Genomic DNA, 25400 nt, shown 5'->3' with positions numbered 1-25400 from the left:
TAAATCAAGCTTTTTTTTTTTTTTCTTTTTTTTTTTCGTATTGAAAAATAAGGAAGTTTTATTTTGTTGTTTATATGTTTTTTGTTTTGTTTTACTATTATCCTTTTTTTTTTCCTCAGATTTTTTTTTTTAATTGTAATTGTATTTATATGTTCAAAATAAAGAAATCAAATCAAATAAAATATCAAATCAAAAACGCTTATCGCTTCAGCTATTATGGCCCCAGCACTTACTGTGAAACAAAACTTAGGCCTACTGTGTACGTCTCGTCGTCACTTGCCATTGGAAGCTCATTGAAGCAGCCTATGTTTCTGCTGAATCCTGCAGCTTATCTGGCAACCTCGAGTCAGGGGGTAGGGGGAGGGGATACACCGCTCTACAGTATTTTTAAAGTGATTGCAGTACCAGTTTTGGCCACAATCCTACATACGGTTCCTTTAATTCTGCTACACTCAAAAGTTAAGATTTAAAGGATTGCATCATTACTTGATTTTAACTGGTTTTCAAATATTTTCATTGTTTTAGCAAACGAACTAACCTCATCCAAGCACATTTTTAACAAACCTGATTAAAATAAATAAAACAATCTCCTTATTTGTTGCATTATTATTATTTTTTGGCAACTCGACTACGTGTGCTGAATTTTTTTTTAAATGATATTTCTTAAAAACCTTTAATATTGCCAAAGAAGTAACACCAGTGACAAAAAAATGGTAGCCTACATGCGGTCTTTAAATAAATGCACAAAAAAATTATAAAAAATCATTAAGCTGTCATTTATGCGTATTCATAAAGTCAAAGGGTAATATAATAATGTGGTGTAAGTTTAAATGTTAGAAAAATAAATCAATTTTAAGACATCTTGCCATACCAAAAGTGGACGGGTCTGTAGAATGACCCTTCTATGTTAACGTTAAACCCATTATCTTCGTTTCCTGTTTACACTCATGTGGTCAATACAACCCCAAACATTAGAGTGATTGTACAAATAATATATATATATATACATTTTAATAATAGCCTACAAATTAAATATATATTTTTTCATTTACTTCTCATTTTCTTTTCCACATTTGCTGTGTTTTGGGGGATATGAAAAAGCCTGTCTTGTTAATGAAAAGAAGTCCGGCTGTAGAAATGAAACTTACGAAAACAGAAATGACACGGCGTTTCCTGGTAATATTTCTGATGGTTTCATTTCTTCAGTTCACCTGCAGAGAGACGAGCTGCTCCACCGCGTACGTCCGTGTGTGTGAGTAGGCTATGCTGTTTTGTACTTTCCTTAGTGAGTGAACCAGACAAGGGTCGTATGCAAGTTGTATCACTGTTTGAAATACGTTTTGAATTTGCTTCAGGCTCGTAATATGTCTATTGTGTATTTGAACAAATGTAAAAAGATATAGGCTTATAGGAATATTGTGGTAGCTTGTAAATAGTAGTGCAGTAGGCCTAACGTTACACCTTCCCTCTCCCACCCAATAGCCTACTTAACGTTAGCGAAGTTTACTGGAATTTGTGATTCAAGTATAGGTAAGTGTTTGGTTTTAATTTAAATATCTTACATTATAAAGATTTTGTGTTTTCAGCTCACTAAATTGGCTTTCCGTATTCAGATAGGCTACGCGGAAGATTAAACAATGTCAAAAATATTTTCTTTTTTTTCTCATTAGGTAATATCTGCCGCCTTGTTTTCATACTCATCGGTTTCTTTAAGTCTAGGTCTTTTGAATCACTGAAATGAATTCTTAAGAGTACTTTAAAATTATTATTATTATTTTATTTTATTTTTGTAGGATGGGAGTCATTGAATGCAGATCTGAATGATTTTGTGATTAAGCCTAGAACGTGAAATAATAGCCTATATTGAATGCAGGCTATTGATTGTGATATTTGTATAAATGCAAAGTGATGTCCATTTGTTAATAAAATCATTAAGGAAGTTCTTTACCACATGAGTGATATGTTCATATAGTAAATCTCCAAGATATATCAAGTAATCTTATACAATGCATGTGCACAACTTATCAAAGTGCTGTTTGTTTTCAGTCAGTCCACTCCCCCTGGTAACACAGAAAGCTGACTTTGCTGAGTCAAATTCTGTTGACTCATCTTTTTGAACTAAGGCTTTTCAAAGCAAAAAGGATCTCAGGTTTGTTCCCTTTGTTATTATACCAAGCAGTCATTTGATCGTTTCTTCATTTGTGATATCTTATACTATTCAACTATAAACATTCATTTGTTAGCCTATGTGTTTTAATCAGTGTAACACAATTCAAATAGATATGGTTCAAATATAGTAAATATGATTAGTTTTCTTTGTTTCAGCAATGATGGCACAAAATCTTTGAAACATGCTACTTGAATATTCCTCAGAATGGGTGAGTATTAATAATTTTAAGAAGTCCTTATATAAGCTAATTCTTTTCAATTTAGAACCATATAGCATATTCTGTAGTTTCAGTTCATTGTACAATTCAATATTGTTCTTTTAAATGGAATATTGTCATTTTAAATTACATGTACGTTTCCCTGCTTATTTCATGCTTGGTAGCTGTACTGAACGCACAATGAAGATAAGATGGGTATCCATAACAAAGGCAGTCTTTATTCACTAGTCCAATTAGGAATCACAGGAATAATAATAATAATAATAGAAATCTTCCATGTAAACTAAAGATGAAAACGATACGGGACAATTTACAGAAAGGACTCAGGATTTAAATACACAGGAGAGTAATCAAGGTAAAACAGAACAGGTGCAGGAGCTAATAGAGTGTATGCGTGTGACGTCACTGTCTGCTGGAGTGATTGTGGTCACGCCCACTGAATGGCAAAAAGACTGAGCGGCAGCAACACTGACAAAAAAACTATAGAAGTTTTAAGGCTGGACGAGATATATATATATATACAGAGCTCGAAATTAACTTTTTTACTTGGTAGCACTGGTGCTCCCAACTTCAAAAAGTTAGGAGTTTTTAGCTCTGCCAGTAGAGCGGAACGACTGGCAGCATCCTAGCGATTAAAAGCCTTAATAATCGAACCTTATGAACCTGATTTGTTTGCCACACACTTGTCCCTGCATTTTTTGTGCTTGGCACTCTCTCCGTGTTTAACCAAGCTCTCGCGCTTAATATTTATGGATTCAGTTGCGAACGCAGTGTTACCTGCAAACTCTGTCCCACAGGCTTTACAGTGAACACAATGCATTGAACTTTCAGCATAGTAGAGGCACTCGAAAATCTTTTAGGCTCTCTCTCCGAAAGCTGTACGATTTCTTTTCAGCTGGTGGATCCACATCACCAACTCCAGGATTATTTGTGACTTTAGGTGACGGCTTACAAAATAAATCTGTCAGCGTTACAGGGTTTTTCCTGGGTCAAAATTGGTCTTCGGTGGTGGCCGACGGACACTGTCATCCTTTCTTTTTTTTTAAAGCTGTGATTTTACCACTAGATTTCATAGCTTTGTAAGATAAAATCCTTCTTTGCTAGACCTAATAATTATTTTGGTATATAATCATATCAATATCAAAAAGTAGAATACAAAAAGTAGCATTAAAAAGTTTATTTTAACTAATAGTCTAATTTTCTACCATATACAATTGAAAACAATTAGCAGCTAGCTAACAACAACTTGCTTTGCACATTTTTTTTTCTGGTTTCACCTCACTCCAGTCTAAAAGTTTTTTTTTGGTAAGTTTTCTACACATTGTCATATAAATAACCTGAAAATACTGTAGTTTATTAAGGTTAAATCTTGCTAACCACTCTTACTAAAAAAATGGGGTAAGCACACTTACATTCTCATTTAAGATGTTCTCAGTAAATGTGGTTTGATTTGTTAACATTAGTTAATGTATTAGGCTAACTAACATGAACCATGAGCAATACATTTTTTACTGTATTTATTAATCTTTATTAATGTTAGTTAATAAAAAATACAGCTGTTCATTGTTTGTTCATGTTACTTCACAGTGCATTAGGCTAACTAATATTAACTTTACATACACACCGCCGCCGACTTGAGCTTCCAAAGTTACTGGAAGTCATTCATTTTCAATGGAAGCTGGCTTCTCTCAGCGTCAAACCCATCGGCGTCACGTTTTGGGCGTTTTGAGCGACCAGAGCGTCAATCAGAAAGTTGAAAGTAGCTCAACTTTATGGTAATGAGCTATGACGCGGTTCAGCGGCTAGCAGCAGCAAAACGCCAGCAACCAATCGGAATATAGACGTAATTCGCGCTGGCTGATTCCGGAGAAACATACGATGTAAACTTTCATTCCTACCAAAACATTAGTTCTGAGAAAATTGAGGAGAAGCTGATCATCGCCGCTGCTGGGTTTCCTATCATTTATGATGATAGGATGATCCATTATGATCCAATGATGCACATTTGAGGATGACCGCAACTTTTATTGGAAATATTTACGAATGCTCGTTTTAAGCGGCAATGCAATTCATTCACTCACGGTAACACCGATTTGACCAATTGCACAGATGCAAATAATAATAATAATAATAATAATAAATAATAATAATAATAATAATAATAATAATAGCTAATTATTCTTTTTTTCCTGACCAAATGTGACCAAAACGGTTATAAAAATGCTGTCATTATAAAAGGTTTCTAGTGTCAATGTATTGCTTGTTTTTTCTGTTTACATTTCACGGTGTGACGCTTCACGCTTCTCTTCTCCCATGATCAAACATAGAATGCTGCTACGTCAGAGCGGCCAAAGCGTCAACAAGCTTCCCCGTACTTTTTGTCAAGCGTCCTTGACAGGGCGGCCAGAGCTTCTTTGCAGCTCAAGTCGGCGGCGGTGTGTACGTACAGTAACAAATACAACGTCTCTGGTTACTCAACGTAACCATAGTTCCCTGAGAGGAGGGAACGAGACATTACATATGGGGAAATCCATTTTCCTCAATGCCGAAGTCTGATTTGAATAACTCTTTTGCTTGCAAATAGCCAAAAAACCTCAGAATCTTTCGACTGAACTAGAGCTATTGAGGCTGAAAAGGCTTTTCACACGGCAGTTTACGTAATGTCTCGTTCCCTCCTCTCAGGGAACTACGGTTACGTTGAGTAACCAGAGACGTTCCCTTATCGTGTCAGTCCCTCGACATTACGTATGGGGAATGTATAAAACCCCCGCCATGTGGAAAATGGGCCGGCTCAGCTTGCATCGAGTCCCTGTAGAGCACTAAGCCCTCAGACTATAGTGCGCTAGCCCTCTAGGTCAGGTACCGGACCTGGTTGAACCACCCAGATGTACTTGGCGCCGACAACATCAGTATCTCCCCGTACCCAGTTAAGCAACACTGAACTGGTGTGATATGGAAAAATGTTGGTGCTTGAGAATACTGCCGACTTATGAATGCAGGCATAATAAAGGGGCCACATTGTAGTCAATGTAATTATCATCAACCGCAGCTATTACTGTAGTAACTCGCGCTGCCTATACGACCTGGTTGAAGCCATGGTTAGAAATACCCAATGGCTGCTCAGCTCTCTCCTCCTGCACTGACAGAACGTGTGGTGCGAACGAGGGAATATCCAAGTTATAAAATCTCGCGAACGTGTTGTGAGATGACCAGCCCGCTGCGAGACAAATGTCCTGAATAGACATGCCTTTTACCCAAGCCCATGACGACACCAAACTCCTAGTGGAGTGGGCGCGCACCCCCATTGGGCAATCGGTTCCTCGGGAAGCATAAACTAGTCGTACAGCTTCCACAATAGCCTCTGTTTCGACAGCGCGTTGCCTTTCTTGGCGCCCGCGAAGCAGGCGAAAAGCTGTTCCGAAACTCGAAACTGGCTAGTCCTGTTCACATAAGGGCAAAGTGCACTTCTGTGACACTGAACTGGAGTCTAGTTCAACAGGGCAAAACGCTTGAATTGTAATCACCTGAGCTCTGAACGGAGTTGAGAGCACCTTCGGTGTGTAGCCGTGTTTGGGTGTGAGTCTGACCATGCAATCGTCTGGTCCGAACTGCATACACACACTGTTCACTGACAGGGCATGCAAGTCTCCCACTCGTTTCCTACAGGCTAGCACAATCAGTAGCACTGTCTTAACTGAGAGCACTTTAAGGTTGCTAGATTCGGCTGGTTCGAATGGTGAGTCGGATAGCGCACTGAGCACTAATGATAGGTCCCAAACTGGCATCTGACGAAGGCGGGGAGGATTTAGCCGCCTCGCCCCCTGGAGAAAGCTCGTGATCAGGGGGTGCTTCCCCACCGAATGACCATCTAGCATGTCACGAGAGGCGGCGATAGTGGCCACGTACACTTTCGCTGTAGAGTGGAAGCTGCCAGCATCCAGACGTTCCTGTAGGAAGGTCAGAATAGTGGAAATATCACAATCCTTTGGATTTTCCAATCTGCCAATGTACCAGTTAGCAAACACCCTCCATTTCAGAGCGTATAAGAGCCTCGTGTTAGTTAAGGGGCTCTAGCCTCAGCTATCGTTTGCAGCACTCGCTGCGACACTCCGCATTGATCTGCCACACATGCAGGTCCCACAGCTCCGGGCTGGGGTGCCATATGGTGCCCCTCGTCTGGGATAAAAGGTCCCTTCTCAGTGGGACTCGCCATGGGGGGAGCGGCGACATGTTCACCAGTTCCAGGTACCACGGCTGGTTGGGCCACTTGGACGCTACCAGAATCAACGCACATCTCTCTTCCCTGATCTTCTGCAGCACTCGCAACATTTGACCGGGGGAATTTGGGGAAATGCATACTTCCGCCCCTTGGGCCAGTGGCTCGACAGCGCGTCCCCTCCCATACCCCTTTTCCACCAACAAGAACCGGGTGCTGGTTCAGAGCCAGAGCCAAAGCTGGTTCAGAGTTGGTTCGACTGACGAGCTTACTAAGAACCGGTTTGCCTTTCCACTGGCTAGAGAGCCACAACAGAGCCAGATCTTACGTCACTGTATACGTCTCATGTTGCCCAGCAACCGCTAGTGCGGTAGCGCCAAACACAAACACGCCAGGCTTGTTCGAGATGCATCGGCTTCTCGCAGATCGATCGCCGCATGACATCAAAGCACTGCGATAGCGATCTAAACGCACAAGGAGTCGTATGCTCTCCAAACACTCCCGCAGCTCCGATCGGTCCTCGCCGCTCCGATGCATCTCGAACAAGCCATCAACAATAACGGACGTTGCAATACTATGGATGCTCATGGGTTTGCAAAAAATACATCGGAATCCAACGCGTTCGTGCAGCTCGCCGTAACTTACATAGACGGATATTATAATCGAGCTGCTATTAGCTCGACTAGCTGCTATTTAAAAATGGCGGTCACAAGTTTCTATTCATCTTGTTGGTCACGGTAACCCAGCCCCTGACGCAAGCGGTTCTTTCTTGGCTCCGTTCTAGACCCTGCAATGATTTGGTGCTACTTAAGAACCAGTTTTACTGGTTCGGAGCTGGTGCTTTGGCGGTGGAAAAACAAAGAACCGATTTGAAACTAGGCTCTGGCTCCGAACCAGCACCAGCTCTGCCTTGGTGGAAAAGGGGTACCAGAGGAGCCGTTGTCAGCGAGAAGTACAGCACGCAGTGGGCGTTCTCCTCTGATGCAAAGAGGTCGATTTCCGCCTCGCCAAAGAGATTCCAGATCATATTTATAGTTTGAGGGTGTAGTCTCCACTCTCAGTGCACAATGCCTGGTACATGTACTCCTCGCTGGCGATTGATGTACACCACCACCGCCGTGTTGTCCGTTCTGATGAGAACATGACGGTCTTTCACGAACGCAAGGAAGCTCTGCAGAGCCAGACGAAACGTTTCCATCTCCAAGCAGTTTATATGCAAGCGCTTCTGGTCCCCCGCCCACATACTGAATGCTAGAGGGCTCCCCAGCCTGATAGTGATGCATCTGTAGTGAACACTACCCGCCTGACCACTCTGCCCATAGCAGTACCCTGTTCCTACATGGTTGTGTCGGACCAAGGTGCCAGAGTCTCGAGACATGATCGCCTTATGACAAGGCGCTCTGTCCCCGTTCTCCATGCCTGCGGCTGTGCTTGGTTCTGTAACCAGTGCTGTAGCTGTCTCATATGCAGCGAGCCCAGTCTGCCAGACGGAGGCTGTGGCTGCCATCAGACCCAGTAGCCTCTGAAACGTTTTCAAGGGGACAGCTTTGCCTTGAACAAAGAGGGCTAGTGTACTGTGAATGGACTGTATCCTCGGCTCTGATAAGCGCGCGAGCATCGCCTGAACCATACCCAAGAAGGTAATCGACTGACACGGCTGAAGTGTGCTCTTCTGCACGTTCACAGACAGTCCCAGGCATGGCAAATGGGCGAGGAGCGTGCGTCTGTGTTCCTCGAGAGCACTCCTCATTTGAGCGATGACTAGCCAGTCGTCGAGATAGTTCAGCACGCGCAGTCCACTGAGCTTCAGGGGTGCGAGCACTGGATTCATGCACATTGTGAACACTCGTGGGAGAGTGGGCTAGAGCCAGCCCAAACGGTAACACTTTGAATTGGTATGCAACACCTTTTAATGCAAAACGCAGAAAGCGCCTGTGATGCGGGGCTATCTGAATTTGAAAGTACGTGTCGATGTGATCCACTGCAATGAAGTAGTCCTTGGGCTGAATGTGCGCAAGGATTTGCTTCACCGTAAACATCTTGAATGCGTGTTTAGCGAGTGCTTTCTTCAGTAATCTAAGGTCTAAGATGGGACGCATACCTCCGTCCTTTTTCAGGACTAGAAAAAAATGGCTGTAAAGCCTGCAATTTCTCTGTTCCCCGGGCACTATCTCTACTGCCTGTTTGGCCAGGAGGGAGGAGATTTCTGCCCATAGTAGCGGAGAGCTCTGTTCTGATACTACTGACATAATCACACCACCGAACCGGGGTGGTTTGCGAGCGAACTGAAGCGTATAGCCACGTTTTACAGTGTTGATTACCCAATCTGACGCCGCTGGGAGCGTCGACCACGCGCTCAGGTGGCTCGACAGAGGGGGCATTAATGCATGATGCGGCGGGGGCTGCCCTCCAGAGAAGCATTGACAGCTATATGAATGACAGGTGACTCGTCCGCGGCTTTTTGCACGGGGACACACGCACTCACATCCTCGGGATGCACGTCCCACAGGGGAGAGGATTCACTTATGTCGCGGGTAAAAGTTATGGGAGGAAAAAAGCTCTTTTGCTGAGAAATGTAATGTTTTGTGTTTATTGAAACAGAACACAGCGGTTTCATGACAACATTTACACACACATTCTCAGGCTTCTCTGCTGGTTGCCGAGGGAACTCTGAGCGGGAACACGCCTTTTTCGCCGCGGGACCGCTGTCGTGCACAGACTGCGCCCTTTTCCTCCTGGCACGAACATCAGGAACGCTGCTCTTTCTTGTCCTCCGATCGCCCTTGGCTGCTAGAAGCTGGTTTTGCGGCGAAACAGGGCTTCCTGTATTGCCTCTGACGAAGCAGCGGTTCAGGTTCGCGGCGCTCCCTCGCGCTCGGAGACGCGTGCCTAGCGTATCCAGCTGGACTCTGAGCTGATGACGATCTGGACCTCGCTCTAGGGGGGGCGTTAGACTGTTTTGGCTGGAGATGCGGCATCATCTTAGACTGCTTCGCCGTCTCTGCGAACTTTTCTGAAAAAGCCTCGACAGCGGGGCTTAAAAGACCCAACAGGCCTTTTCCCGTCGGGTCCAGAGCCAGGTCTGCCGCCGTGCGCAGCTTCGTGAGGGACTCAGGGTCTGGGCCTTCCTCGTCTTGGAGTCTGAGTCGAGTTTGGAAGACTTGCAGGATTGCCATCGTGTCGAGGGCAGATGCTGCATGTCCAGCTGAAATATATGCCTTCTCAGCAATATGGGAAGTGGCAGTGAGGGGAGCGTCACGACCCGGTGAGTTCCTCGTGGAGTTCAGGGAAAAAAGGCATGGGTCTCTGTTGGGCGTCCGCTTGGTGGCTCCCACCGAGGAAGGACCCATCCATTCACTTCCTAGACAGCTGTTCTTCAGGGGCTGCCCAGTCCAGCTCCAGGTCCGCTACTGCCTCCTTGAGGATAGCCATGAGCTCCGCGTCCAGGGTGGCTTCTGAAGGAGCTTCAGACCAAGCTCCCAGGTCGGAGGCACTCGTGGACATGGTGTCGTCCTCACCGTATCTGAAAGAGACCATTTCCCGCACTTCCTTCGGAGGGCGGTAACTAGCCTCAGCGTTGGTGAAGAGGGGATTCTGAAACGTGAGGGCGGCGTGGGCATTGGGCTGACGCTAACTCCTCGACAGAGTCCACTGACGGAGCTTTCTGCTCTCTACCGGCCCCCAGCTCGATGGTGGCGGGAGGAGATGCAGGAGTCATAAGGCCACCATTACAGGTAACGGCCAGCCTTGCACGAAGGATCTTGATGGGGAGTTCCTCACAGGCTTGACAACCTGATCCTTCAAACGCTGCTTCCGCGTGGGCCCGACCCAGACACAGGAAGTCCGGGAAGTCAACAGGTCCACCACACATGCGGCAAAGAGACATATTGTTGGTTTTTAGCAAAAAATCAGCCGGAACGCAATGATTCCACGTTGTCCACTCTGTTTGCGTGAGTCTACAGCGAAACCAGGCTCCAGGTGAAGAAGAAAGATTCTGAGTTTTTTTGGCCATTGGCTATTTGCAAGCAAAAGAGTTATTCAAATCGGGCTTCAGCATTTCGAGGAAAATGGATTTCCCCATACATAATGTCGAGGGACCGACTCGATAAGGGAACTTTTGATTTCAATAAGGTTACTAGTAAATGGTGAAATTAACATTAACAAAAATGAATAAATGGTGTAGAAGTGCAGTTTATTAATAGTTAATGTTAACTAATGTAGTTAACTAAAGTTTAATAAATTGAACTTTATTGAAGTGTTACCGATTTGTTATACACCGATTCAGTCGTCTCATGAGTTCAGTGTTAGACAGATCAGTTATTTTAACCATTCATTAAATAGAATCGGTTCAAAGGAGTCATTAGTTTGCGAATCGGATGTGTCATTAGTGGATGTGTACGCGTTGCGTGATTATCCCGGCAGTTTAGGACATTGCACAAGATTCGTGTCAACACAGAAAACGTTTCGGTTACTCACGTAACCTCTGTTCTCTCTAGAAGAGGGAACGAGTATTGCGTAGTTGCTACGCTACGGGAAAGCCTTTCTTTCTCGAGATACTGAAGCCAAAAATTATCCTTAATTTTTATAATCTTGTCAACGCAGTGCGGCAGCCTGCAGACCTAGGGCAAGCTTACTAGCGTGCCCATTGGCTGCCCTGCGGCAACTGCAGCAGCCTACCGCTGAGCCCTTGGCGTGACATCACGACCAATGAGCGCGCTTGCCGCGCTTAATGCGTCAAAGCCCGCGAAAAGGGGTGTGGCTTAGCGTATATAAACAGGGCTCGGAGGCTGCTTCTCTGGTTTCTGTCGCATGAAGCGAAATGAGCTCGTGGCGCGAGCACGGCGGGCTACGCAATACTCGTTCCCTCTTCTAGAGAGAACAGAGGTTACGTGAGTAACCGAAACGTTCTCTTACGAGAGGTTCTCTCGTATTGCGTAGTTGCTACGCTACGGGAACGCCCTTGTCAACGCCGTGCGCGCCCAGCATCCACTGAATGAGTTCCAGGGAGAGCCCGGGGAACGTGATAGCAGAGAGCCGGGCGGCCCGAAGAGGGCTAGCGCCGTACATAAGCACACTAGGGGGTTAGGAGCGGCACGGCCGGTCCGAACTGACAATTCCCTGTGTAGTGCAGCTCAACCAGTAGAGCTAAATCACACAACGTAGCCCGCGCACAGATAGTGGGCTGGCATACGTGAGACTTAGACTGATAACACTTTCGCCTGCAAGGCGGGAACATCCAGGTTGTAAAACCTAACAAATGTGGAGGGGGAGGCCCAGCCTGCCGCTGCACAAATGTCATGAATGGGAATCCCGCTGGACCACGCCCACGACGAGGCCATGCCTCTGGTGGAGTGAGCTCGAATGCCCAATGGGCACTGCAGGTCTTTAGACGCATAAGCAGCAGCAATAGCGTCCACTATCCATCTGGACAGGCTGTGTTTCGAGGCGGCGAGACCCTTGGTGCGCCCACCAAACGAAACAAAGAGCTGTTCCGAGCGCCTGAAAGCGGCGTACCGTGAAATGTAGTTTCTCAACGCCCTGACCGGGCAAAGGAGATTACTATCGGCCTCGCTGCCGTGCGCTGGCAGGGCTGAGAGGGAAATGACCTGTGCTCTGAAGGGAGTGCCCAAAATTTTGGGAACGTACCCATGCCTCGGTCTGAGAATGACTTTGGAGTCATTAGGTCCGAACTCGAGGCACGCGGCGTTAACAGATAACGCGTGAAGGTCTCCCACTCGTTTGACTGAAGACAGAGCTATCAGAAAAACGGTTTGTGCGTGAGCTATTTCATATCCACAGTTTCCAAGGGTTCGAAGGGATGCGCTCTCAGGGCCTCCAAGACCAGAGAAAGATCCCGCATAGGAACCGAGGGGGGTCGCGGGGTGTTCATCCTCCTGGCTCCCCTAAGGAAGCAGATGACGAACTCGTTCCTTCCTAATGCGCGGCCTCGCTCTGAAACAGAGAGCGCTGAAATGGCCGCAACATAGACTTTGAGCGTGGAGGGGGACCTGCCCGCGTCCAGTAGCTCTTGAAGGAAACACAGCATTCGCGATACCCCACATGTCTGTGGATCGAGCCCCTTAGCAGTGCACCATCTGTTAAACACTGACCATTTCGACATGTAGAGCCGCCTCGTAGAGGGAGCTCTAGATTGTATGATCGTGTTCATGACCCCGTCTGGCAGATCAGCGTGTAATCGTTGAGGCTCCACGCATGCAGAGACCAGCGCTCTGGATGGGGATGCCATATCGAGCCGCGGGCTTGAGAGAGAAGGTCTCTCTTCACCGGTATCGGCCAGGGGGCTGAGTCTGCCAGCTGCATTAGATCCGGGAACCAAGCTTGGTTCTCCCAGCATGGGGCTATGAGGAGCACTGAGTGGCGCGCTTCCCTGATTCTCTCGATGACCTGAGGCAGCAGAGAGACCGGGGGAAAAGCGTACAACAGGCCGCTGGGCCAGGTCTGGGCCAGCGCGTCCTCGTTCTTAGAAGAACTCTGGGCAATGAGCGTTGTCTTTTGACACAAAAAGGTCGACTTTCGCTTTGCCGAAACGGCGCCACAGTGACTGGACTGTTTGGGGGTGTAGAGACCACTCCCCAGGGGGAACGTTGTCCCTGGACAGTCTGTCGGGGCCCTCGTTCAGGTGGCCAGGCACATGCGCGGCTCTCAGCGAGCGCAGAGAGTGCTGAGCCCACACGAGGAGGCGTTCCGCCAGGGTGCAGAGCGTCTATGATCTGACACCGCCCTGGCGATTCACATAGGCCACTACCGATGTATTGTCCGTGCGGACTAGAACATGGTGACCGTGGAGGAATGGGAGGAAGTGTTTGAGCGCTTTCTCGACCGCGAGCATCTCTAGACAGTTTATGTGTAGGAGATTCTCCTGGTCTGACCAGCGGCCATAGACCGGTCTGCCTCGAAGAGCGCTCACCAACCTAAGTTGGAAGCGTCTGTCGAGACGACTTTCCGGTGTGAAATCACTCCCATAGTCACTCCTGTGAGATACCATTCGGCCGCCAGCCAGGGCTGCAGGGCTGAAATGCAGCCCTGATTCACTCTGACTCGCAAGCCGCCGGCCGCCCAGGCTCGGTGGGGCACGCGCGCTTTCAGCCAGCGTTGAAGCGGGCGCATGCGCAGTAGGCCCAGCTGGAGCGCTGCTGCAGCTGAGGCCATATGCCCCAAGATACGCTGGAATGTCCTCAGCGGAACCCGGCTGCCTATTTGGAGGGATGCGGCGAGGAGGCGGATGCGGCGCGCGCGCTGCTCCGACAGTCTGGCCGTCATAGCCACCGAGTCCAGTTCTATTCCAAGAAAGGAAATTGACTGACGGGGCGATAGCGAGCTCTTGGTCCAGTTGACCGAGAGACCCAGCTCCTCCAGATGGCTGAGAAGCACTGTACTGTGAGACACAAGTTCCGTCTCTGACTGCGCTAGAATAAGCCAATCGTCCAGATAATTCAGTATTCGCTTTCCCCGTTTTCTCAGGGGAGCGAGGGCCGTGTCCATGCATTTAGTAAATGTACGGGGTGCCAAAGACAGGCCGAAGGGCAGGACTGTGTACTGATATACTCGACCGTTGAAGGCGAATCTCAAGAATGGCCTGTGACGGGGAGTTATCTGGATCTGAAAGTATGCGTCTTTTAGATCGAGAGAGACAAACCAGTCTCCTGGGCGAATCTGCGCAAGGATTTTTCTGGTTGCGATCATTTTGAACGGCCGTCTCATGAGGACTTTGTTCAGATGTCTCAGATCTAAAATAGGTCTTAACGCTCCGTCCTTCTTGGGTACGAGGAAGTAGCGGCTGTAAAAGCCTGACTCGCTCAGAGAAGGATGAACCTGTTCTATAGCCCCTTTGCGCAGCAGCTTCGCTATTTCTGCTTGAAGCAGGTGCGCAGCTTCTGGACTCACTCTCGTCTCCGTCTGTGCTGTAAAACGCGGAGAGCGACGAGCGAATTGAAGCGAATAGCCGTGTTTTATAGTATTCAGCACCCATTCTGACGCGCCCTGAATCGCTTCCCATGCTTCCGCATGCATAGCTAGGGGTCGAATGGTCTCTGGGTTCAGATCGCCGCGCTGCGCGGGATGGGGAACCTGTATCAGAGAGGATGGAGCGGCGTGCGCGCCGCTGGTGCTCGAACACGGGGGCTGGTAAACAGTATTGGCCGACTGTACAGCGTTCAGTAGCTCGGTCCCATCGGATGGAGCGTGATTTGCTGTCAAACATCCCAGGCGTGAGAGTGGCGTGGGGCTTATAATGTCTAAAAGTGAGTGCGCATGCTCGTGAGCGGGCGCAGAGTTTACACTTATGACACGGCCAGTGTTTGGGAGCTTTAGAGGGTCTGCGACCCAAGGTAACTGACTGGCAGAGCGAGCAGCGGGTAGGTGTGAGCACAAAGTTGTGGGCACATTTTCTACACTTAATACTCGAGCGGCTTGCGTCCGCTTCATGAGAGAGCGCTCTGTGCGGGTTACCATGGGGACCCTGTTTGTGTGAAGCAGTGAGCACATGGGAGTGGGCACATTTTCTACACTTATGACACCTTCGGCCAGAGCCGGAATGTTTGTGAGCTTTAGAGGATCTGCAACCCGGGGTAACTGTGTGACAGAGCGGGCAGCAGCTAGGTGTGAGCACAGAGTTGTGGGCACATTTACTACACTTAGTACTCAAGCGGCATGTGTCCGTTTTATGAGAGTGCGCTCTGTAAACGTTACCGGGGAGACCGTGTTTGTGTGTAGCAGTGAGCACATGGGAGTGGGCACATTTTCTACACTTGTAACACCATAGGCGTTATAAAGCAAATGCTTTGATGGCTCATATGTTTAGACGCTCATGAATACTCAAGCACCATCCTGTGAGATGCGGGTTCGCTTTCTGTATGTAAGAAAGCTGGCCGCGAGCTCGGAGAAGCCAGCAGAAAAAATATATATTTCTGCCGCCGGAGCCGGATTAGAACTCGGGTCTCCGGTGCGGCAGCGTAATATTCTGCCACTGAGCCACAGGAGCACACATGGGCTTCTAGTTAGTACGAGCATATGACCGAGCATCGTGTTTCGTTTCGATGTTTGTTTGCAGGCGCGCGTGTATTTAAACAGGCCCGTTTACTGCAGTATAGTATTTCCAGCCGCCTGAACTTAGAGGGGACTGAGAAATATGTATCCCGTGAGATGCGGGTTTGCTTTCTGTATGTAAGAAAGCTGGCCGCGAGCTCGGAGAAGCAAGCAGAAAAAAATATATTTCTGCCGCCAGAGCCGGATTAGAACACGGGTCTCCCGCGTGGAAGCCTAATGTTCTGCCACTGAGCCACAGGGGCATACATGAGCTTCCAGTCAGTGCGAGCATATGACCGAGCGGTGTTTCGTTTCGGCGTTTGTTTGCAGGCGCGCGTGTATTAAAACAGGCTCGTTTACTGCAGTATTAGTATTTCCAGCCGCCTGAACTTGGAGGGGACTGAGAAATATGCGAGAAATTGGAGGTAGTCCGGCCTAGGCGGGACGAGAACACTCTCTTCCTCCTTTCGCCGGTGCTCGTGACGTCCGCTCTGATATCCTTTGAGAACGGCGCAGTTGCGCGGCTCGAACAAAGGGAGAGAGAGCGGGAAGATATCATCATGTGCTGTGACATCGTTTGTTTGCAGGCGTGCGTGTATAAAAACAGGCTCGTTTACTGCAATATAGATATTTCTAGTCGCCTGAGCTTAGGAGGGGACTGAGAAATGTGTGAGAAACGGAGGTGGCCGGTGAGTGACGCGCGCGACCGAGACGCGGGGTAGCTTTCTTATAACGTAAAGGAAGCCAGCCCGTGACAGTCTACTTCTGACATCCCTTGTGAGCGGCGCCTTGCGCGGCTCGAACAGAGGGGGAGAGGGCGTGCGTCATCCGGGGGGGGGTAGCTTTCTTGTAACGTAAAGGAAGCTATAGCCCGTGACCGTCCGTTCTGACATCCCTTGTGAGCGGCGCCGTTTGCGCGGCTTGACAGAGGGGAGTAACCAGCTGGACTGCTTCATCCCCTGAGGCGACGGCAGTGCGGGCGAAGCCGGCCGCTGCGCGTCGGGAGGTGGGGGGGAGAAGGAGATAGCGAGGCTCGCGGGAGGGGCTCCGGCGAGCGCTCAGCTGTCATAACCGGCTCGGAAGGCCTTTGAGAGCGGCGTTTCTTCTTACGCGGCCCGGAAGAGGCAGCCGGAGAAGGGGGAGGATCATCAAACATGGCGAGTCGAGCCCGCAGGGTCGACATTGGCAAATCCTCACACTGTTCGCAGCCGCCCGAGGAAAGGGCGCGGCTGCGTGTCGAAGCCCAGGCAGAGAGCGCAGATATGGCGGTCTCTGTCGCTGAGCGTGGCTCTGCACGAGCCACAGGACGAGCGAGGCATTTGAAACAACGCCTCGCGCTCTTTTAGATGCAAAGTGTGTCGCGGGGCGAACACACAAACACAGAGCAATAAAGGATATATTCGCCGGATAGCGAAGCAGGCAGGGAAAGCTGAAGGCGGCGAAGGCGGCCGGCATCCTCAGTCTGAGATCCTCGGCGTGCTGGTCGCTTGATTCGACGGCGGCTTCCTCAGAGTACAGCGATGCGGAGAGCTTCGCTGAAAAGACAGAAATCAGAGAAGCAGCCTCCGAGCCCTGTTTATATACGCTAAGCCACACCCCTTTTCGCGGGCTTTGACGCATTAAGCGCGGCAAGCGCGCTCATTGGTCGTGATGTCACGCCAAGGGCTCAGCGGTAGGCTGCTGCAGTTGCCGCAGGGCAGCCAATGGGCACGCTAGTAAGCTTGCCCTAGGTCTGCAGGCTGCCGCACTGCGTTGACAAGATTATAAAAATTAAGGATAATTTTTGGCTTCAGTATCTCGAGAAAGAAAGGCTTTCCCGTAGCGTAGCAACTACGCAATACGAGAGAACCTCTCGTAAGAGAACATTTAATCACTGGATAGGTTTTTTTGTTTATTGAAAGTGTGGTTTATGTCAGCTGAATGTGCGGAATGCTTTTCAGAAAAGGCAACGTTTTTTGGCACATTTCACACCCAGCGGTAATTCAGGGGGAAAAAAAATCTCTGAATGCTCCACGTGAAACTTCGGTCTTCTGACCTTTTACCATCGTGTCAATTCTCAATTGATTTTGATTATACCATGGTCTGGGTGAATACTCGATTCTGATTGGCTGCAGGGTGTCCATTAAAAAATGATAGAGGACACTTAGTAAATAAACCGTCAGGCGTAACCAGGGAAACCAAGTTATTGTTTGTAAAAACTTTAGATTTCGATTGTAAAACTAATTAAAATATAAACTAATGTTTTAAAAATGTGTTATTTGGCAAGTGACCATGGTATAAGTGGGTTAATGCCCTTCGAGGTGTCCATTGTCAGGTATTAATGGACTTCGGCAGAGGCAACTTCCTCCGCTGCGCGTCGGACAGTTCACGCCTCGCCGTTGTCCATTAATACCTGACAATGGACACCTCGTCGGGCATTAACCCTTACTTAATATGCGCGAGGGAGGGAGAGCAAGACAGTTTGAAGACGGTGAGAGATGGAGCCTTCACGTGCTATGGAAAAGATGATATTTTCCACTTGTGAACTGGTATTTACCAGTGTGTTGTGTTCAAGTGCTTTTGTTGTCGTAATGTAGGGAAAAGATGGACTCACAGATCCAGACCTGTTATTTGGCTAAAACAATTTTAGATTGCTTAAGTCATCTGCTACAGCAAGAAGATAATTTATCAAAACTCAAACGGTAAATAAAATGCTGTATATTTTCTAGATCATGAATAGTAGAGATTTTTTTAAGGACAAGGGAGTTAATAGAGCTAATATTTCTGTTTTAGCTGCAAACGCTAGGTCTACCCTTATGTGAAGCATAGCTACTAGCCTAATCTTTCCTACCTGCTCAAAAACAGTGTTGTTGTAATAAGGCCTACCATACATACACGCATACATAAAGTGAATAACTTTGACTGCTAGCTAGCATCTGCTCTGGGTAGGTAACACCAAACCATAACGGTATTTTTAAAACTGACACTGAGTGTTAACGCATTATATTACAATTGTTAATGACACAACATTGTATAGGCTACAAAAACTATCCGCTAACAGTAGCAAAAACCGTTTAGTTGTGTACAATGCTTAACCATTCACGACTCTTGCGTTGCTCTCCGCCATTTTGAAAAGGTCAAAGGTTATCTCATCTCGGCAACTCGTGCATCAAAATATTCTACGAGCTGCCCAGTGGAAAATACCACATGAGGGGGTGTTCATGTGCATTTTCCACGTCGGCTTTTGGTATTTACCATAATTACCAGCATGTGAAGGCTCCAAGAGTGCGCACTCGGCCGGAGGAGGGGCTCTCTTTCTGCTCGTTCTTTCAGTAACATGCGCCCTGTCAAAAGTGCAGCAGTCAGTCATTTATCACTCAACCGATCAAATAAGGCTTTGGCGGGATAAAAATTAACTTTGGTGGCCGCCAAAAAATTTCAATGCAGGAAAAACCTTGTTTCATCTTCTCTCTTATTCAGCCTTTTAAATTTTGCACGGTAGTCACCTCCCTGTCACGTGACAACGGAGCACAGTGAAAGGGAGTGGGAGTGATTGACAGCCAATATTAACCAATCTAAAATCTGCTTTAAAGTTAAGAATGTAAGGATGAAGTTTGATAGGAAACCCTGACATTTATGTGAGCCTGATTTCGACAGCGGGGAAATACATAAAGCAAATTTGCCTGTGAACACGTTATATAAATATAAAAATTCCTGGCAGCATTTCAATATCCATGGATCAATGGATCTTTGGTAAGTTGTAAGGAACACTATATCGAATTCAACCTTTAGTTTTAACTGATAATTTTTGTTGTTTTACTCACGTTTGTGCAGTTTCCTCTATTAAATCCAGTCATGCAGCAGCTCTTTTGCCACTCAGTCCAGCTGAGGGGGGCGTGTTCTGGCAGGAAAGTGACGTCAATGCATACCTTCTATTAACTACCAGGGAGACTAATAATGATCAGGAACACAGGCAAAACAGGAACAGAGAATATGTAACCAAAACAAAATGAAACTAAACAGAACTAAACAAAACCCTTACAGCTTAGAGGCAGTTTTTTTTAACTCATACATAATTTATGAGGATTATTAAATTATTTGGAGATGGACCTTTCAAAATGTGAATTTGTGGATAAATGGGACATTATTTTTCTCAGCTTATTTGGTATTGACTTGCCCTTTTTACAAATGCCCAATAATTTGCTCTTTTTAGACTACAATTCTATACCATGCTCGGACTGGAATGAACAGCACGTCAGCGCTTGGTCAAAGACAATTGGGATTAAACCAGAGCACATTCAGAAACTTGAGAAAGAAGAGGTAACAGGACCTGTTCTTCTAAATGTTACAAAATCATACTTAAAAGAACTTGATTTTGGAGGTGGCCAAATACAGCTTTTGCTGAGTAAAAGAGATGAACTTTTACAACCAGACAAGTCAAAAACAAATAAAAAGAAACCTTGTTTTGTCGGAGAATGCAAAGAGGAAACAAAACATGAAATTGTGTCTTCCAGTGATGTCATTAGTCCTGAACAAAACTTTTCTACAAGTGATATTCTTGAATCAACCGTCTGTTTGCCACAGAGTAGGTTTCGGAAATTTAATGATAATGACGAACACTTCAGCTACATAAAACATGCCATACTCCCACCAGAGACAGGAATAGACAATCTGATCACTCCATGTCATGAGTATAAATCACTGGAAATTGCCTGTAAATTAGAACCAAGAAAGCTAAAGATCAAATTTGCCAGTGAAGTCATTCGATTTGCATGTGCGTGCATGAATATGCGTGCAAATGGCACAATCCACTTTGGGGTCATGGACAAGACAAAAACATCATACAAACATGGAGAGATAATTGGAATTCCCATTGAAGACAAAGAGGTCTTTGAAGATGCTTTAGACTACATTGAAAATTGTTTTCCAACACAGCACTCTGATGCCCGAAAATGTATCAAGCCTCCAAAATTCATACCAGTAATTGACAAAGACAGTCAGGCCCAAAACTTGATTGTAGAAGTTGATGTAGTTCCCATTGTGAACGTTGTGAGGGAAAAACTGTATGGTGCCCGCATCCCAAAGTTCAATGAGAAAACAAATAAAGTTGAATATGAGCAAAAAGCTTATTATCAAAGAGTTGGACCTAATACACCACGTGTTACTGAAGATGAACTTGTCAGTTTCATTCAAGCTCTCAAAGACATTGACCAAAAAAGAGAATGGGAAGAAAACAACCAGAATCAGATACAGGCTCATTTTAAAGAGGACTTAGGAAGAAAACTCTTAGTCCTTCTGACACATGGGAAGAAATACATGGACAAAACATTGCGGTACATTATTGTTTCAAATAGATTTGATCAAGAAAACCTACAAAACATCAAGTTCCTTACCCACATGAATATCTTCTGTGTTTTTGATTATGACCCTGACTCAAAATTATCTGGACTTTGTCACAATTACCAAGAGCACCATGCCGTAAACCTGCACTTCCTGCGTGATTATGATCATAGGGAGAACACTGCTGACTTAGTCAAGAAGTTACAGCTCTATGACAGAACAAGCTGGATATTCTGCAATGGTCGAAATGATTACATTGGAGATGAGTGTCCATGTGATGAAAAAACCTGGATCAAAAACAAGAAAAAACTGTTGAAAAGAGCTATATCTGTGATCTGCAATGAGATTCTCCCTAAAAGATCATTTGTGGTGCTTTTCATTCTCACGTCTGACTTTGAACAACCCCTTGTTGACACATTTCATGAATTCTATGCAGAAATGAGTGGCCATGAGGACATAGTCATAATCTCAGAATCAAGGGAGAATTACAAGAAGTGGTCAAGCCTTGCCCAAGTGTCTTGCTCGACGGATGTGCTTGAACAAATCAGTATTGTTGGTATGCCAATGAGTCATGTAGATGCTACAGTTCAAAGCATTCAGCTCACCAGTGTTCCGGCCACAAGGCATTTGCCCGTGTCAAACAATGGAGTATGCTTTTTAAAACCTGTGGATGAAGATAGTATGCTCTCCTTAGAAGTAGTCCGTGTTGACCAGTGTGATGAAACAAATGTAAATGTAATGGAACAAGAGCAAATACAAAAAATTGAACGATACTTCTATCAAGGAGGGGAAATTGACTGGTTGAATTTGTGGCTGGCTGACAGAAATCAATGTGGGGAAGTCATCAAGCGTGATGCATACGCAGAAATTAACAAAATGTTGGAAGACCTCGAGCAGACCGACTCTTTAAAACGCTCCATTGAAAATATCAACATATATCATCAACCTGGTAGTGGCGGAAGCACAGTGGCACGGCAGATCCTCTGGAACTGGAGGAAAAAAGTGCGATGTGCTGTTGTTAAGCAATTGTACCAGGCTGCAACTGTCTGTGAGCATGCTGTACAACTTTGGAATTACGAGGAGGTTGACAAGAACACCTGTTTACCTGTACTTCTGTTGCTGGAGGACTGCAATGTAAACTATCAGGATGACCTCAGACGAGAATTAAGCAATGCAGTCACAACAATGAAAATAAGTTCATCAAAACTGTGTTTCATCATTCTCTGCTGCAAAAGGTCCCTTGATCCAGAAAGAATGTGTAAAACACTGCCTTTACGCACAGTCGCAGTTACACACAAACTGTCCCCAGCAGAAAAGAAGCTCTTCTCAAAGAAAGCAGAGAGTCTCAAGCTGAAGTTTGAAGCAGAATTTATTCTCACTTTGGTGCTCATGAGTAAAGAGTTTGAACAGTCTTATGTTACAGACTGTGTTAAGAATCTGCTAAAGGAAATTGATCATTCATCTCTTCAGACACAGTTGATCAAATTTGTGGCACTACTGAACAGCCATATTGAGAATTCTTACCTGTCTGTATCACACTGTGAGGCATTCCTAGGTTTAGGAATTCACTTGGACAAATTGGATCAAAAGGCCAAATGTCCAGAGTCCACATGGGCTGATGAAGTTCGACACCAAACATTTGAAAATTCCTTAAGTGAGCAAGCCAGGTTTTTTTTCATACAGCTGAAATCTAGTGAGACACATATCTTCTCTGTGAGAATAATTCACAATTTGATAGCTAAGGAGATTCTGAAGCAGCTATCCAGCTATCAGAGCCAAAGTGAAATAGCAATGAGTCTCCTTAAGGACAAAGTGCTGTTCGACCACAGATTTGGAAGAGATGAATTTCGAAAGTTTATCAGAGATCTGTTTATCAAACGGACCAAAAAAAGCAAGGGAGATCCAAATGACAGTTGGTTTTCTCCTTTAATAGAGCATGTTAGCGAGACAGAAGATCTGGAGAAAGCCATTGACCTTTTAAAGGTGGCTTACACTCGTTTTGATGAGGATGCATTTGTTGCTCAACAGCTTGCACGACTGCTTTATGAAAACAAAAGTTTTGAGGAAGCGGAGATTTGGGCCAAAAGAGCCAAGTCTCGTCTCCCACAGCACACATATATACTTGACACACTGGGACAAGTATACAAAAAGTGGTTCTATGGAAAACATGATGCCATATTCAAAATGAAAGATCATATTCAACCAGAGGATGTCACTGATATCATCGATACTGCTCTGAAAGGAATCACTACTTTTAGAGAATCTGAAAAATGCCCCCAGTCACAGACTGTCTGCTTGAATAATTCTTATTTTGGAGAAGTTGATATTGGATGTCGATTGCTTGAGCTCCTGTCATATGTAGACATTTTTTCTACCAAAGAGGGAAAGAGGAAGTTGATGAATTACCTGCTCACTGACTACATACCAAAGGAAGTACAGAAAACTTGGCAGAAGTTTCATGGCCTATTAAAAGGAATGAAAAACAGCATTAGAAATGCACTGGAATGTATTTCTGAGGATCTTGCTCGCTTTCAGAATTACAGTTCTGAGGATGAGGAGGAGTTGGATGAAGGAGAGCCTGAAACGGTAAATAATCCAAGAAGATGGCTCCTCAGGAAAAGTGCTGTGTATGCCAAGTTGTTCTTTGTTGACATTGAGGCTTCTGATACAAACACAGTTACCCCATTAATGAGACAAATGAAATCTTTCCAACTCGGAGGTGGTAACGTTACAACAATTCTTTACCTGCTTTCTGATAACAAGAAACAAAGAGCTGGAGCAAAGCTTGAGGAAATAATTAGCCTTTTTCCAGCTAACCTGAAAAAGGATCTTGACCAGACGGAGCTCATAAACTTCATCTTCTGTCAGATAGCGCTCTCCTGTGCTTCACCTGGCTCTGGAAAAATTCTTTCCATTGAAGAACTTCAAGATCTCAGTAGGCGGTTTTGCAGTGAAAAGAGAACTGCCTTACCAGATACTACATATTTGCTCCTTTCACTGTTATTTTGGCCTGAGGACTCCAATCCAAGAAGTGACGTTGCCACAAATGCAATAAAAGCACTTCACAGATATTCTGAGATTAAATCTGCTGCCTCAAGAAAAGGAAGGATTTTCACCCACTTCCTCCTTGGAAAAGCAAGGGGTCTCAATAAGATTGTACACAAGACCACAATTGAAAAATTCTGCCAGGGTACCCTCAGTGAGAGACGCCTTAAGTGGCAAGGCGGTGAAGTGTGGACTAACCCAGACGTTGTAAAAGTGCTTAAACGGGTAACTGGATACACCGACAATGGAAATCTGTTTGTTCGGGTATCTGATCAAAGCAACATCAGAGTCATTCCACTTTTTACTGCCTCCTTGCCAAGTTCAAATGAGAATGTGACCTTCTACCTTGGGTTTTCTCTTCATGGAGTAGTAGCTTTTGACATCAAGGTGGCAGAGTGAAACCATATATACCATATATTCAAATCACTGTAAGGGAGCTTAATGACATGAATATGTATATGTATAGAAGAATATGCATCTGCATTTGTATATTAATTTTGTTCTTTTTGACATTTGTGTCTCATAAATCTGTTTTAAGGGAATATTGTTGAATGAAAAAAAAAAAAAATCTTTATTTCAAATTTTATTTTGGCTGGAAATCAAATATTGCAGTGATGCTGTGTGTATAGTAAATAATGTTTTAAAATGTGATTTTATTAACCATGCTATCGTTTAATCCTATATTTTTTTGAGGCATGGTTTTCTCTTCTCTATACTTACAAGGTGCATTGTTGTTATTTTGTGATATTTCCTTGAATTAATGTCAATATGTAAAATGTTTAGGATGTAACAATACTGTATATAAATTTTTTTGGGTGGTGACTTTCAGTGAAATTCAATATATATATATATATATATATATATATATATATATATATATATATATTTATACATATATATATTTATATAAATATATAAATATATAAATTTAATACAAATAAACTTTAGAAACTGTTGTAGAAATATGCCTGATATTGCATTACAAAACCTACAGATCATATTTACCATGTTGAAGTACAGTAGTTCCAGTATGCAATTATGTGTTGTAATCCTGATACATTAAACGTATGGTATTAAATGATTATTCCCTCCAGGCAAGACTCCTACTTAATCTGTCCCGCTGAAGTCCTTTTAAATGAACTATGATATAACATTCTACAACAATCTACAATTGGTTCCTACCAACTAATCCTACAGGTAAAACAGCTTATGATTATTTTCTCGGCCTATTCCATCCTGTATGAAGTGTAAGCAGTTAGATTAAAAAAGGTTTAACTACAGCTTTGCCTGTATTAATTTACAGTGTTATTTTAATTCTTGCATGAATTTAAGAATTAAGGTTAACTGTTAACTATTTCCCCACCAGCGTTTTTGACAAAAGTTGCCAG

General features: G+C 45.2%; 1 protein-coding gene across 2 annotated transcripts; it reads left to right on the top strand.

Moving 5' to 3' along the window:
- The first annotated feature begins 1187 nt into the window (after positions 1-1187).
- On the top strand, positions 1188-24560 carry LOC307149231 (sterile alpha motif domain-containing protein 9-like). 2 transcript variants are annotated; one of them, XM_079855410.1, is made up of 5 exons: positions 1188-1252; positions 1483-1530; positions 2047-2149; positions 2326-2378; positions 19841-24560. In XM_079855410.1, the coding sequence occupies exons 4-5, from the start codon at positions 2375-2377 to the stop codon at positions 24409-24411; spliced, it is 4575 nt and encodes a 1524-aa protein (XP_079711536.1). In that variant the 5' UTR covers positions 1188-1252; positions 1483-1530; positions 2047-2149; positions 2326-2374; the 3' UTR covers positions 24412-24560. The 2 variants fall into 2 exon arrangements, with proteins under 2 accessions (XP_079711536.1, XP_079711537.1); XM_079855411.1 differs by lacking the exon at positions 1483-1530 and having other exon boundaries at positions 1201-1252.
- Positions 24561-25400: the final 840 nt, after the last annotated feature.

This window comes from Squalius cephalus (genome assembly GCF_949319135.1).
Source record: "Squalius cephalus genome assembly, chromosome: 1".
NCBI lineage: Eukaryota > Metazoa > Chordata > Actinopteri > Cypriniformes > Leuciscidae > Squalius > Squalius cephalus.
The sequence above is the reverse complement of the archived record's forward strand: the minus strand, read 5'-3'. Positions and strand labels throughout refer to the sequence as shown.